This window comes from Hetaerina americana, unplaced genomic scaffold (assembly GCF_022747635.1).
Source record: "Hetaerina americana unplaced genomic scaffold, ioHetAmer1.1.p SCAF_2, whole genome shotgun sequence".
Taxonomy (NCBI): domain Eukaryota; kingdom Metazoa; phylum Arthropoda; class Insecta; order Odonata; family Calopterygidae; genus Hetaerina; species Hetaerina americana.
The window spans coordinates 61,994,069-62,008,551 of NW_027286763.1; the positions used below are offsets into that span (position 1 = coordinate 61,994,069).

Consider the following 14,483-nt stretch of genomic DNA (forward strand, 5'->3'; position numbering starts at 1 on the left):
TATCATTCCAATGAATGCAATTGTGTATTCAAGATATAATAGTGATGCAAATAATGAAATTAGACTTTATTAAAAGTAAATATCTAATTTCATTCTTGTGTCCAAAACTAGAGCATTGAGAAAGTCAGCCCAGGCACAGTTATTTTTTTCTCATAAAAATATAGTTCATTTAACATGCATGCACCATTGAACATCTGGGCATATCATATCTATTTAATTAAATGGATTGATAAATTGATATATTATGAATAGCCCATTGTAACAATGAGCCAAGTAACTTTTCCCTGTTGGACTTGAGAGTCAATATCTTTTTACTCTCTTCACTCAGTTATCAATATTTGCATCATTATATACAATTTTAGAATATATGCTATAAAGTCATACTCTCAAATCACAAACATTGAAAATGGGATCTTCTTAAAGCAGCTTTTTCACACAATTCAAGCTGAGACTCAAGTGACTGGAGAAGCACAGCAAGCTTATCAAGGAAAAATCAAATGACTCAAAGCAGTCATTTCCAGATTAAATCTGGCACATCTCATAACAACTTTATTTCAACAGCAAGAAACAATAACAATGCTGCTGAATATTTATAATCAACTGACCCTTAATATCAATGTAATTGAAATATTTTAACAATTATAATGAAGCAAACAAGTTTCAACAAATCAATAAAATTAGGGCATTTTAGCATAGAGAAATTTTTAACAGAAAGGTTTACATCTGGCATTCATGCTTTTACTTTCCATGTATTACTGAAATCTATATATTTTCATAAAGTAGGTAGAGTAAAGTTGTAATTAATGATAATTTTTACTGCCAAATTATTGTTTTAGTTAGTTGATTTTGTGAAGATCAAGTTGGTGTTGCTCACCATTATTGATTAACACTGTATATTTTTGTGTTGCAATTTATTCATCATATTTTACTGGCAATTTGGCATTTATTTTTCAAAATGCCCTCAAAGCAATAAAAAAGAATCTGTATCAAAACTTTTTTTGTAAAGTAACATTTGGAAATGTAACTCTAGCAGTAGAGCTTGTCACAATTTGAAAATAATTAGCTTTCAAAAAGTTTGTCATAATTCATTAGCTATCATTGCAACCTGAAATTCTAGGAATGGTAATGTATACTTTCTTCTGAAAGCTGCTTTTTAATAATCAATAAATTAAAAAGAACTATGTAGTAAGGTCATCACAAATATAGGCAAACTTGATTGTGGTTTCTTTTCTTACCAATTAACACCCTCATTTACCCTCAATAAGTACATAAATATTACTGAAGGCTCTTTCTGATTTCTTGCTGAGTTCTTACTGAAATATAATAATATATTTAATTGATTTGTGCCTGGTACACTTCACTCATACTTGCACTCATTAGTTTAATCAGCGCATAATTGAGCTCTATTGTAGAGTATCCAACAATAAAACCTTACAAACATCCTCTGCAACTAAATTTTTCCTCATACTTCTTCTGTCGGTGAGTCTTTCTCATAATGGTGAACACTGGTTACCACCTGAAAGGAATGATCACACTTCTCATCTGCCCCGAGATCACTATCACCTGCACAATCGCCACTGTCATTATCCCCATTATCAATCACCCGATTTGAACCCTGCAGACTCGTGATGTTGATGCAAGTGTCAGGTGACTTCTCTTGGCTTATTCTGATGCCAGTATCTCTCTCCAGCAGAGCAGTACACTCCCCACACTCCTCATCACCTGTCATCGATCCTTCTCCGCCAGAGGGGTGTCGAGTGGGAGATGGGTGATTTGAGGTAGGGGCTGATGAAGGAGTCCCATCCACAGCCATGTCCTCCTCTTTAGCTAGGGTAACTTCTACATCAACTGATGAATCCTCGCTAAATCCTTGAACTTGTGAAACAAAATAGAAAAAAGTTACTTCTCTTGATGTCAATGAAGTGCAATGAGTAGCATATTAATATATCATGCACCTAAATAATTTATTAATAATGAATTGATAAGAATATCAAATGTGCATAGGAGTGTGTATAATGCTGAATGGCCAAGCATGTGCAGTGGAACTTATTTAATGGATACTAAGTGAGTATCTTCCTTACTCTTGATTTTGGTTTAGTAATCAGTGAGTTATTTTCATTTATCTGTTTTAATTCAGTATTTTTTTATTTATATGCTATGGTTTCTACCAAGATATAAATTGACAAAAAATGAGTGAATGCTTGCCTCGTTAGTATGAGTAAGAATGTTAAAAATGCCAATTTATAACTAATATGGTCAACTATGCATACATTCAGCTGCAATACATAGATTCAGCTATCATATCATCGTCCACAGGCTTCACCCTCTTGTGATGTATAAATTGCAATTTGATTCTCATTTTGAAATTGCATGTTCTTTGCAATTTTTCGACTATGATAGACTGAGTGAATTTTCACTTCTCCATTGTGACTTTGAACAACATGTCATTTCATGTTTTGGAATAAAAAGTAATGATTTATGCTCAACAAGGAAAGGATGAATGCTGAACAGTGGACCTCTTTATGCATTAAAAGTCTTTAGGCCACAATAGACATTGCCATCTACATCATCAAAAGTTTTCATTCTGGCTGAAAATGTGAAATTCAAAATATTAATTTTTTAAAAATTTTTATTGATCATTCAAATATTCCTCTCCTGAAAACATTTGTTGGTCATATTTAATATTATACATATATCAATTCACAATGCTTTACCATATCAGTTGGGTAAATACCATCTTCCTTCTTACTGTGTCACTTTGCAATCAATTTCATTTTATTGAAGCATCATGTCTCATGGAATTGTTTACACATAAATCTATCTTTCTGGGATGACAGTTTAACAGTTTCTGGAGTCAGTGACTTTAGCTCAGAAGTTGCCACCTTCATTTTCTTTCAGTTTTTTATCTGCATCAATCAAAACCCATATTTTCCATTACATCGATTACTTTGTTTCATCTCTCTTTTAGCTTCTGTCTTTTGCAAAGTTATCAGCCACAAAATATTTGGTCTACATGCATTATTTTGTGATATCTATACTTGATTGCTACGGTAGTTTGAATAGAAACCAATCCCAAGCACCCTATTAGAGTTGAATGAAAGTGACAAGAATGTGATTACTATGTCATTCCTTCTATTACAAACAAAGCCAAAATAATGCGTTTACTGAGGGCAAATATGCATAGGTATATTTTATTTGAATTACCCCAAATAAATCTAAGATTTCAAAAGAGTTCAAAATAAAACTCCATTCAAGTTTCATATGAGTAACTTTCCTTAAGAATAATGGAATCATTAAATCAACCAAGCATCCGAGTACAACATGAATTTATTTTTTTACAAAAGAAATAGGTTATGTGCCTAAATCAGTTTGAAGTTGGGTGCAAAATGCATGTTGTCAAAAGTTATGTTGTACCACCAGCATGTTTGTTGGATATCATGCTGACCGCTGATTGGATGGGGAGATATGTAATAAATATTATTACAGTAAAGCTTAAATTAAGTAGCCACTGACAGTTACTCTAAAAATGGCTGTTGAGAGGGGGTGTTCATTAAATAAAAGGTATGTGTTTTTATAGATGGTTAAAAAACATTATGATTGCCGTTAGGCATATACATGCATTGAAAAACTGGAAATATATCAAATTTAATTAAATCATAATTATTTCACTATCAATGCAATATTTATGCTGAGAAATATACTGGGAAATTAAATATGTAAGATTTGTGTATTAAGTTTATGTAAGGGTAAAATATGAAATCAATGGTAGTCTATACTTGAAAAAAAAGAAAGGAAAGTAAAATTGTGTAAAGGAAAGTATGACCAGTCAAATTTTCATATAATCCAATTAGTTGTAGATGACCATGATGAAACTAAATTTACTGCATTAAAAAAGATATGATATGAAAACCTATGATTATTACAGAATTTATATACATGCACTAGGTCCAACCATGAAGCAGCAAGTAATAATTTAAGTAGTGTAGTTTAGCCTCCAGTTTATAATAATGGTTCTTCACAGTTTCATGACAAAAATATTATTCCCTTTAATACTTCCAAGTAATGTTATGTTATGTCTCCAAAGTAATTATATAATTCATTATACAATTTAGGCACTGTTCTTAGTGGTTAAATGTGGGGTTTTAGATTTGGCATTTCATTCACTTTTATAATCAGTTGGACACAAAATAGCCAATTCAAGAGCAATGCCAAACCACCCAGCCCTTCTTGTCCCTCATAGACCTCCAACCCTTGTGTCTCATTATTTAGAAAAGAATGAATTTTGATGGGCTAGGCTATCTTGTGTTCCTCTTTACTCACGCTGGTATGATGCCATCATCCCGTCTGCCGATGGGATATTGGTGACTGCCACAATTCACCCAATTGGACCACTTTGCACTTTAAGACTATGTGTACTGTTTGTGACAAGGTCAAAACTATGTTTTTCCGCTATCCTTTATAAACATCTCCCTTCTCCTCTCTTCCCTTTCCTCCCCTATGGATATGTATGTATATATGTAGGTGTGTGTATGTATATATGTATATGTGTATGTGTGTGTGTGTGTGTGTATATATACTTTTTTCTTTTCAATGTGCAAATCTGTGCTAAATGAATTTATGTCTGTCTATATGCATTTATATGTACATATGAATGTAACTATAAGTTTAATGCCTAATATAATATGTATACAACGATGGGTTAAATGGAAGAAGGGACCATTTGGTCTCAATTTGGCCCAAATAAAGACCTCTATCTATCTATCTATCCCCTCTCTCTCCCTCCACCCCCTTGTTTCTTACCACCTCCTCTCCCCTCCTTTTGGAATCTTAAATGTATATAAGACAGCACACAACTTCAATTTGCCCTGATGATGATGTAATACATCGAACTATGAAAAATTTTTTCTAATACTTTGGAAAAACAGATACTAAGGGATAGGCCAAAAGTTATTTGTCTCAGGAAGTGAGCCTCTTTTTAGGGGTGTAGGTGACAGGAAAATTTAAGAAATATTCCAGATGACAGAAGAGTTCATTGATATTATTCCCGATTCCATTTGAATTAGATTTAGTTTGATTAAATGAGGAGTTCTCTGGTATTTGGGCAGAGGTCATAGTTGATTTTGCTGATCATCCGGATATCACTACATTTTTGGATGAATTTATTTGATCACAATTAATAGATTGTATATAACCAGGCAATTTAAATTCAAAGAAACTAAGGTGAATGCCAATACAGTAACTTTTAACGGAATCATCCATTAATGCCCATTATAGCACAGCAATTTCAAAGAGTAAGAACCATTCACATTGACTGGGATCCAGGTCAAAGCAAATGATTTTTGCACTTGAAATCGTAACACTACAGCCAATTTTATTTTGAGCGCCATTAGACTTCTGATAATATACAAATAAGTCTATATTAATGAATTTACTATGGTAATGTAATCTATGTAATTAGTGCCTAATGCCTAATAGCCAGCAATTAGTTTCCTTTTTGTCCATTCTTATGAGCTCACTTTTTTGTAATGGGGAAAGCAGCAATTAAATAAAATATGAAAATTTGTGAGAATAAATTAAATTTATCTTCCAGGGAGTGAATATGGTCCAAATCATCTCAGCTTTTATGAGAAAATGAATAACAGAATTGTTTATTGGAGTTTAGAGAATATAGACATTTAAATGAAATGGTTGTGTTTAGAATATTTCCCCTATCTTTAAGTAGCCTTGTGGCTTCACACTGTAGTGGGAGAATGATCATAAAGGTCTATGTGCCTTGTGGCACAGTTTAAGTGATTTTCCAGGATGAGTAGATCAAAAAACAATAAATCAAGCAAGTAATATGAATATTTGCTGTTTCAGCTAGGTTTGCTGCCCAACCACATTTTACATGGGATGGAAGGATGAAATTAGAAAAATGATGATATATATTAAGTAAAAAAATTTATTAGATGGTGTTCCAATATGAAAACATTATCACAAATAAGTTTTTGGAGCAGCATTCAAGTTTAGCTTTGTTAAAGACTGGGAGAATGTTTGGATACACTAGAGTGAAGAGATCATTTTTGCCTAGTCACTAGTATTTTTGTTTTATTATGCTAACCCAACTTCTAGAGATAACATCCAACTGATTATGAAAATCCAAAACTAGCAATGTTAATGCAGCTGTGGGGAATGATATTTTGTCTCAGTCTTGGGTATTGGTTGGAAAGGAAGTAAATTGACCATTTAAATCACTGACAGTGACATTTTGGTTTTTGTGCTGAAAAGCTCTGAGAATTAAGCATGCAGCACTGTTTTTGTGCTGAAAAGCTCTGAGAATTAAGCATGCAGCACTAACACCCAACTTTAGAGAATGTTCTGGGTTTTCACTTGGTTTAGCTGTGTGTGGTATGGAGGGTTTATTTTAAGGATTTTTAGACATTTGAATTTGTTATATTTGGATTTGGTGGCCCTCATTTGCACACAGAAAAATTTTTAAACATGAACAATCAATGCTCACTATAAATGATGAATAGCTGCTTTTGGCATTGTATATTTTATTGCCGACAAACTAGGATATTGCTATTGTTCAGGTGACTCTTAATGACTTCTGAGGTAACATCAGGATCCAGGTTTCAGGTATGGTTATAGAACTGTGACTAAATTACCTTGATAATTCAATAAGATGGGTGATAAATAGAGGATAACATTCTTTCAACGAGTTCTTATTTGCAGTAGGTAACATGAATTTTGTCATCAATGTGCATTAAATGAATTGTTAAAAAGACAAAAGATTGCACACAGTAGATCCATTTGTATCCTAAGTCTTTATCACTTATTCATAGTTATTTTTATGAATGGAAGTATATTGCTGTCATCTCCAAAGAGAAAAATGCAAAATTTGGAAACTGCCTTAACCAAGCACCATTGTCATAATTATCTTGAAGGTTTGTTTGATAAGTAAGGGTGGTGCTCACCTCATATTAAGCCCTGTACAGCATGTGAAATTCACTCATCATTTAGTGGGGCCAGTTCCTTCCCCTTTGCCAACTGGGATTATTACTAAGAGGATCTGGTAAGTATCCAAAAACTTATATTGGGTGAGTCAAAGGCTATCCTAAGTAATAAGGAATCAAAACTAGGACCTCGGGTCAGTTTTCAAATGCTCTAATCATTAAGCTACCATGCGCCTGCAAAAGCCTTGAGACCTTTTCAACCACAGTTTTCATTCACCACTTTTCACATGCAATATAATTCAGGTTAAAATAAAAAATATAAATGTAGTAGTATACATAAAATATATATGTAAAACATATTGTCCCCAGAGCATAGCATTTAGTATTCTTATCTAAGCAAAGGCATTTGAGCTTTTGAAATTAGTCAATTTCTAACTGCCATTTCTCATGTACATCATTATAGGTAGAATAGGAAACTGCTCTTTAAATACATCATTTCTTTTGTACCCTTCATTGATTATTTATCTAGTTTCAATTATGGCTGAAGTGTAAACCTGACTTTCAACTAAAACAAACTAAACATTACAAGGGCCATATACTTGTATAATGGGTAGTTAAAATTTATCTCTGAACGAGATGTGTCACAATAAAGATATGCTTGATCATTAACAATATTCCTGGTCATCCAAGCTACTCTTTTAGTGAGCAAATAGCATAGGAATGAAGCATCAATCTAGCGTTTCAAGTGGCAAAAAATACTAATTTCTAGGTAAAATAGACACTTCAAGGATGCATGCTTTCTAAATGCTTGGAGACCAAGCAAACTTTTATTTTCCAGTTTCTTTAGCCCTGTCTTCAGATGGCACCTTTCACTATTTGATTTAACAACTCAGAGTCAATTTACAGTTATTAGGGTTAAAAAATTAAATTTGATTCTAGAATGTGGCATAATTTTTCCACTTTATTCATGGATAAAAAATAACAAACACTATCAAAGAAACACTCAAGGCTACAAGTATATTTTAAGAGAAAGTACACACCTACAATCATTTCTTAGTAAAACTCTAATTTCATGTGATATACTGACCAAATGAATCATGATACTACAATAAACATTGTAATTTGAACTAAAGAGTTAGCATATTCCCCTTTCTGTTGTTGTGAATATGCACCATGGTATTTTATAATCATAGGGACAAGTTTAATATTTTATGCATGCAATATAAACAATAAAGCACTGAGATTATTTTAAAAACAGTTGAGAAATTTATGAAGCCCCCACAAGAATAAATTTTATAGATCACTTACCAAATATATATGTACTTTGATACATGTATATTTGATATTTTTCAGACAGACGTGTCAAACTTTCCACATGTAACAAAGCATCTATCAACCAATTGAAGACTGGGCATTTGAAAGAGTTATCTCAAACTTCTTAGATTCAAACTTAGTGTATTCATGCTTTATCTTCATTACATTAATAATTGACAACTCCCATATAAATATTGTTAATACTTGAGAGACTTTATGCGGCAAGCATATTGATAATAATGTGTTAAACAAAATGCTAACTGCAGTCAGGTCTTCTATGGTCCTATTATCATCACAAGCATGTGTGGATTCTATCTTAAAAATATCATTCATTCAGAAATTTGCATTTGATTAGCATTAGTGTGAATGTGCTTCATATATAACACCTTAGTCATGAACCTGGAGGTTATTTTGATAGGTGAAAGGGTAGATCACACACTTTACTATGCCATATTATAGCTTGTGAAATCATACATTCAGGGTAGAGATCCCAGTTCCTTTCCCTGTGCGGCCAACGGTTTCTTAAATGAATTTGGTGGGTGCCCCGAAAACTCCCCTCTCCATGGGTTTGGCTGAAGGTGTCTGGAAGCATCACACAGATTTGCATAGTCATTGCTACATGAGCCCAAATGCTTCTCTACAGCAACATACCCAGTAGTACAACAAAGCTTTGCATTTTATAGATACCTCAATTCTCAGCTGTTATTGGTTTAGAGAAACATTTGGAATAATGCTTTATTTCCTAACATCACCAGAATGACTTGAAAGAGAGGTGGCCACAAAATAACAATTCTATATTTCTATATAGCATGCTACTAAGGCTATAGGACAAAGATATAAATAGGTAAGAGAAAATATTTTTTCTCTAGGCTATTATCATCACAAATAGCAACTATATATAAGGTGGGGTTGGAGTTCTTGAAAGCTAGTTCAGAGTATAGATTTGGCATTGGAATTACTTGAGACTTAAGACTCTCCCACTGCAGATAATTTGAAGGGAAAACCAAGGAAAATATTTCTGAAAACACTTGAGAGTGCATTATGATCATAGTAAACAATAGCATCAATGTATAATAATCCACCTAGTAAATAGAATATCCAAGCATGGTTGATAATTAATATGCTATTTTAGGATTTACTGAAGGGATGGAAAAAATTTGGACTTTACTGGAAGGTTTTGAAGGAGTTCATGACTAATTGAAATACATGATAAAAGTACAATTAGGTTTTGGTGGACTTTGGCTATATAACTTTGGGAATACAAAATGCAATTTATAATAATTCCAGCAGTCGATTCAAAGCTTCACTATGTATACAAATGTTTATTTGGAAATATGTTCCCAACACATTTCAATTATCTAAATTTTATGAGTATGGTCATTGGAGAATGTCATGTAGTCTGTATTATTATATGTATTCATTATGAAAGATGCATCCTAGATGTTCATTTCTACCTCATCAGCTGATACCAAGCATGGCTACCATAATAAAGATAGATTATTGAGTCACTACATGCAAGTACCTTCAAAAAGTGGATAGTGAACGGAATGTTTCCTAAACTCAATATCTTGAATGATATATCGGTAAACTAGATGTTTATGAGCCACAGGACTATTTTTTTACCAGAATTTCAGAGAAAACAAAGGTAATTTGACTATTTGTGTTAAAAATATGAAAATCTTTTAACTGCAAGGGAGAATATTAAAAAATATGATGATGTCTTTTCAATGAAGCATAAATGAAATGTTAAGATTTTATGAGTATCATATGAGTATTATTTAAACATTTTTTGGGGACATTTTCAAGCACAGAGCCTTCAAACAAAAATTCTCAAGTTCAACATTCATACACCTGTATACTTTTGACCTACAAGACTCCTGGACAATTGTTAGGTAGCATGTGTAACACTAACTTTTTGACAAATCTGTACTAGCTATTGACAGATAATTAAGGGGATTAATTCTATTTAACAGGCATCAAGAGAAGATATTACCTTAAAATAGACGCATAAAACCTAGGCACTTAATCTACATGTAAACTGCAACTTATTTACAGCATGTAAATATTTTGTTGGAAAATGTTATGTGGCATAAATACTGATATAACTTGACTGCCATAAAATGTTATTTGAATATTGTTTCAAAATGATACCTGATATCAGAAAGCAATCTAAAAATCTATTTTAAACACTATCTAGGTACTCCTGTTATTCTGAAACTCCTTTTAAAAAAAATATGCTATTAATTTTGTTGTATTAAGTTTGGAGTATTGCCTATGTGTGTGTCTTATTCATGCAAATTACTGCTTTAAAAATAACTAATACATTCAATCTTACAGTGGGTAACTCATTGAGTGGGTAAATGAAACCAATAAATCTTTTGGTTTCAATAGTGGCATTATTGGTTTCAGGAATATGATGGAAACCCATTGTAAATTCCAGTGAGGGACATAATCTGAAATTTCCTCATTTATCAATGAAAAGATTCTAAAGGAATTTAAACAATGTATGTATTTAAGCACAATTCATGGAGGAATTAAAGGAATGAGCCAATCGAATAAACTGGATTTGAATTGTATGTGACATAGATCATTTCACTTAAAAAATTGTGTCCCAACTGTCAATTGCAATCATTCTGCTTCATAATAAAATAATAAGGTTAAAAACCAAACACTTGATCATTTTTACAGTAATCAAGGTCAAATTGAATTGCCCAAAACTTAGTACTTACACAAAATGTTAAGCAATTTCTCATCATGTGGCAAGATTAATCAGGACTGAATGAAATCAGAAATAGGTTTAGTAATGAATTGAAAGTATAAATAAGGAAACATAAATATAAAAAAAAGCTCTTCAAATCTAAGGAAACATATCATAATAAATAATACTGCCTCAAGTGTACTGAATCATATTCACCAATATGTCAAAAGTGATCAGGAAACCATGCACACTATGTTTTCCTTTCAGCTTACTTACTGTTCCATTGTTATGATGACCCCTAGTGGGTTTGAATCTAATTTCAATGGTAACACTATGATTGAGATAGCACTTGATTGAGTTACAGAGAAAAGAAAACCATTCTTTGCAATTTTTTGTTCATAGTTTAAGAATAGTAACATGGTGCAAGGTGGGTGGGATTGGTATACAGTTCATAATAATGTGCAAACCCTAGGACAATGGGCCATATGAGAAAAATTGGAGGTTTGTAAATATTGTTAAAGGTAAATGCAATGATTTGCATCAAGTAATGGGTGAAATTGCACCCTTTAGTGAATGAAAATACAATGAGAACTGAAAAAAAATTTTATACGTGTACTGATTGTTGACACATTTTTCCAAGTGTTTATATTAACAATAATTACTGGCAAGTTATGGTTTACTTGTGGCATGCATCTCTTCTCATGAAGATTTAGTTCATTTATGAGATTCTGCAATAAGTTTTCATGGTCTGGCATTCCCTCAATTAGCCATGGAATAAATAAGATTAACATAAATAACCCTAACTGCTTGCACCTAACTTAAGCATTTACTGATGATTGTAATGTCTGATCATAGGTATAAAAACACAGGGGCAAAGGTGTGGAACTTACCACCTCCCAAACTCCAAAGCTCAACATGATGTAGTTATATTGTCAAGAACTGCTGACTTTTGACATTAGTCTCTGGGGTGAGGAGGGCATTAAATGTCTGGGTCCATAATGTCACTTTAATCTCACCAGTTTACACCAAAAACAAAGGCTTAACATGAGAAAATGAAGGAATCCGAAATCATCACAACAAAATTTTATTCCCATCCCAATAGGCCTCATTCCTTCATCTCCTCTGACTTTACTCTCATCCAATCTCTCCCATATTTGTTTCCACCGTCATCAGCTCTTATGACACAACCTCCTCTTCTCTCCCTTATCTTATGTTCCTCTCACAATCCACAGCCCCTCCATTCCAAAAGAAAATTTTTTCTTAGTCCAAGGAACAACTTATCACAGCCCCTAAAGAATGCTCTCTCTCCCCCTTATCACAAAAATGACCAAATTGAGAGATTTTCCAAGCTTTATGCATGACAATCAAAATTGTCTGCAGGCAAATTGTAGGTATTTGAAGTGTTCTAGGTCATACATTGATATCGTAGCTGTAGTCTATAGATCTGCTCCGTATGACACTGTTATTCAATATACTTCTAGGGTAACTTGGTGCAAAAGGCAGAAAAATTTATTTTTACTGATCACATTTCACTTCCATTGCAATTGCAATGAAAAAATAATGACAAAAATATCCTTTGTACAGTAGTAGAAGTCCTGTGCCAACAATTAGCAGCCTTGATTAATCTCATGAATACCCAATCGTATTACCGTATTTTCCCATCAATAACACGCACCTCATGTACAATGTGCACCCATAACTTTGTAGTTATCATGAATTTGTACAGATACTGCATGCCCTGGGCTTCATAGTTATCTTGAACATGTACAGATGTCTATACATACATATATATATGTGCATAAAAATTATATATGATGTGTGTAAAAATACATCAATGTTTGCATTTTTCAAATTTCATTACATAATGCACGGAATCATTTTTTCGATTATCTGAACATTTATGCATAGATAACGCATGCCTTATCGATGGGAAAATGCTATAATATCCAGGATGGAGGATAAATTTCCTTAATACTTTCTTGGACTGGAGATTCAAATCGAGTTACAAGGGTTCTTGATATTTTCCAAGAGGTACGGCCATTTATAGTATATCCCATAGTTACTGATGATTGTCCTGTGGAACAAGGATTTCTCTAGGGTATCTTTTTGCTGAGTAGGCAGGTATAGATATTCTATGGTATGATTAGTGACTGATAAGTAAACTGGAGTAAGAATAAAATGAAAGTTTTTTTGGTAAGGGGTTGCTAAACTATTTATAGAACCCAAGACAAACAATTTCATTATAGATTTTCCAAATATTCAGGTCAGATTATTTTTCAGAATTTCAACTGTGATATACCGAGCAAATAATTTCAAGGTTGAATAAATGATTATTATATCATGAGTTTGATTTCAAAATTTAAATCATTATATTAGTGTGAATGAGTTCCTTTGCAAGCACGTACTGAACAAAAGTCGACATGCAATTATTGTGCACAAAACAATGAGAATAGTGAACCTGAAGATCATCAGAAAACTAACTGTAATGAAACATGGTGAAGGTATTACTAATAAAAGAGATTTCAATAGTCTATTATAAAATAATGTCCCATTCTATGGCCATATATGTTAGTAAATCCAAATTTATGAGCTTCTCTTACCTAATGACACTCCATTTCGATATATTTTAGCACTTGTTCCAACACCTGATGACGATGTGGGAGTTGAATCACTAAGTTGACATTCTGCAATTCTAGAAGGGGTAGAAACTTGTGCCTTAGGGACAATAGAAGGCACTACAATCACAACTTCACCTTCACGACTGTCATCAGTGGATAACGGAGTTGTGTATTGTGAAGGGATGGAGCTGCAATCATGTATAAAAACAAAAATTAAACTCTGAGCAACAAAATATAGATTTAAAGCAAGTAGTTATCATTTTATAGAAAATAGAATATGAGTATGAAGTAAATTATAAAAATATTTTGTTTGACACCGAGATACCCACACGGCATAGTAATATCAATTTAACATTCATAAAATATTGCATTTGAACATTTTAATTTTAGAAAGTGTTAAAATATTCATGGATAATATTTTTCTTTATTAAATATATATTAAAAATCACCATTTTGAACCATTATATAACATTATATCTACACTCCAAAATAAAGATTAATGAATGTTAAATGAACATTTTAAGTATATTCAGAATTTTAAGATTGAGGATTGGTATTTTCTCGTATCTTCTTACATAATATATAATTATGCCCAATATTATGCATTAGATGAACATTTGAATAACTGTAAAGCTTTCTAATCCTAGAGAGTATCAAAAAAAGTCTTGTTCAGAAAGAATAGTGCAGTAACTAAATAATGTTTGTTTTACATTTTCAGGCTAGGTACAATGTCTGTTGTTGAGATACTTTAGACCATAATTGTCACCTCAGTCAAGGTTCCTATCACTGTGATAAAAGTATTCTATCACTGAGACAGCATTTGAGATGCTTTTTCAGTACCATTGCTATGCTAATCTCTTTATTATTCCCAATGAGGTCCAGCCCAAAACCTCTAAATATATGAATAATTATCAAACA

The 14,483-nt window shown here is 32.6% G+C and overlaps 1 protein-coding gene across 2 annotated transcripts in view; it reads right to left on the minus strand.

Annotated features, from left to right (window-relative positions):
• Positions 1–1,297: 1,297 nt before the first annotated feature.
• LOC139687540 (potassium voltage-gated channel subfamily KQT member 1-like) overlaps positions 1,298–14,483 on the minus strand; it is a 219,209-nt gene continuing 206,023 nt past the window's right edge. For both annotated transcript variants that reach the window (XM_071584751.1, XM_071584750.1), the window contains 2 exons: positions 13,548–13,753; positions 1,298–1,875 (listed from right to left, as the gene is read on the minus strand). In XM_071584751.1, coding sequence (XP_071440852.1) covers positions 1,463–1,875; positions 13,548–13,753 — 619 coding nt within the window. In that variant the 3' untranslated portion in view covers positions 1,298–1,462. The remainder of the gene's footprint in view (positions 1,876–13,547; positions 13,754–14,483) is intronic.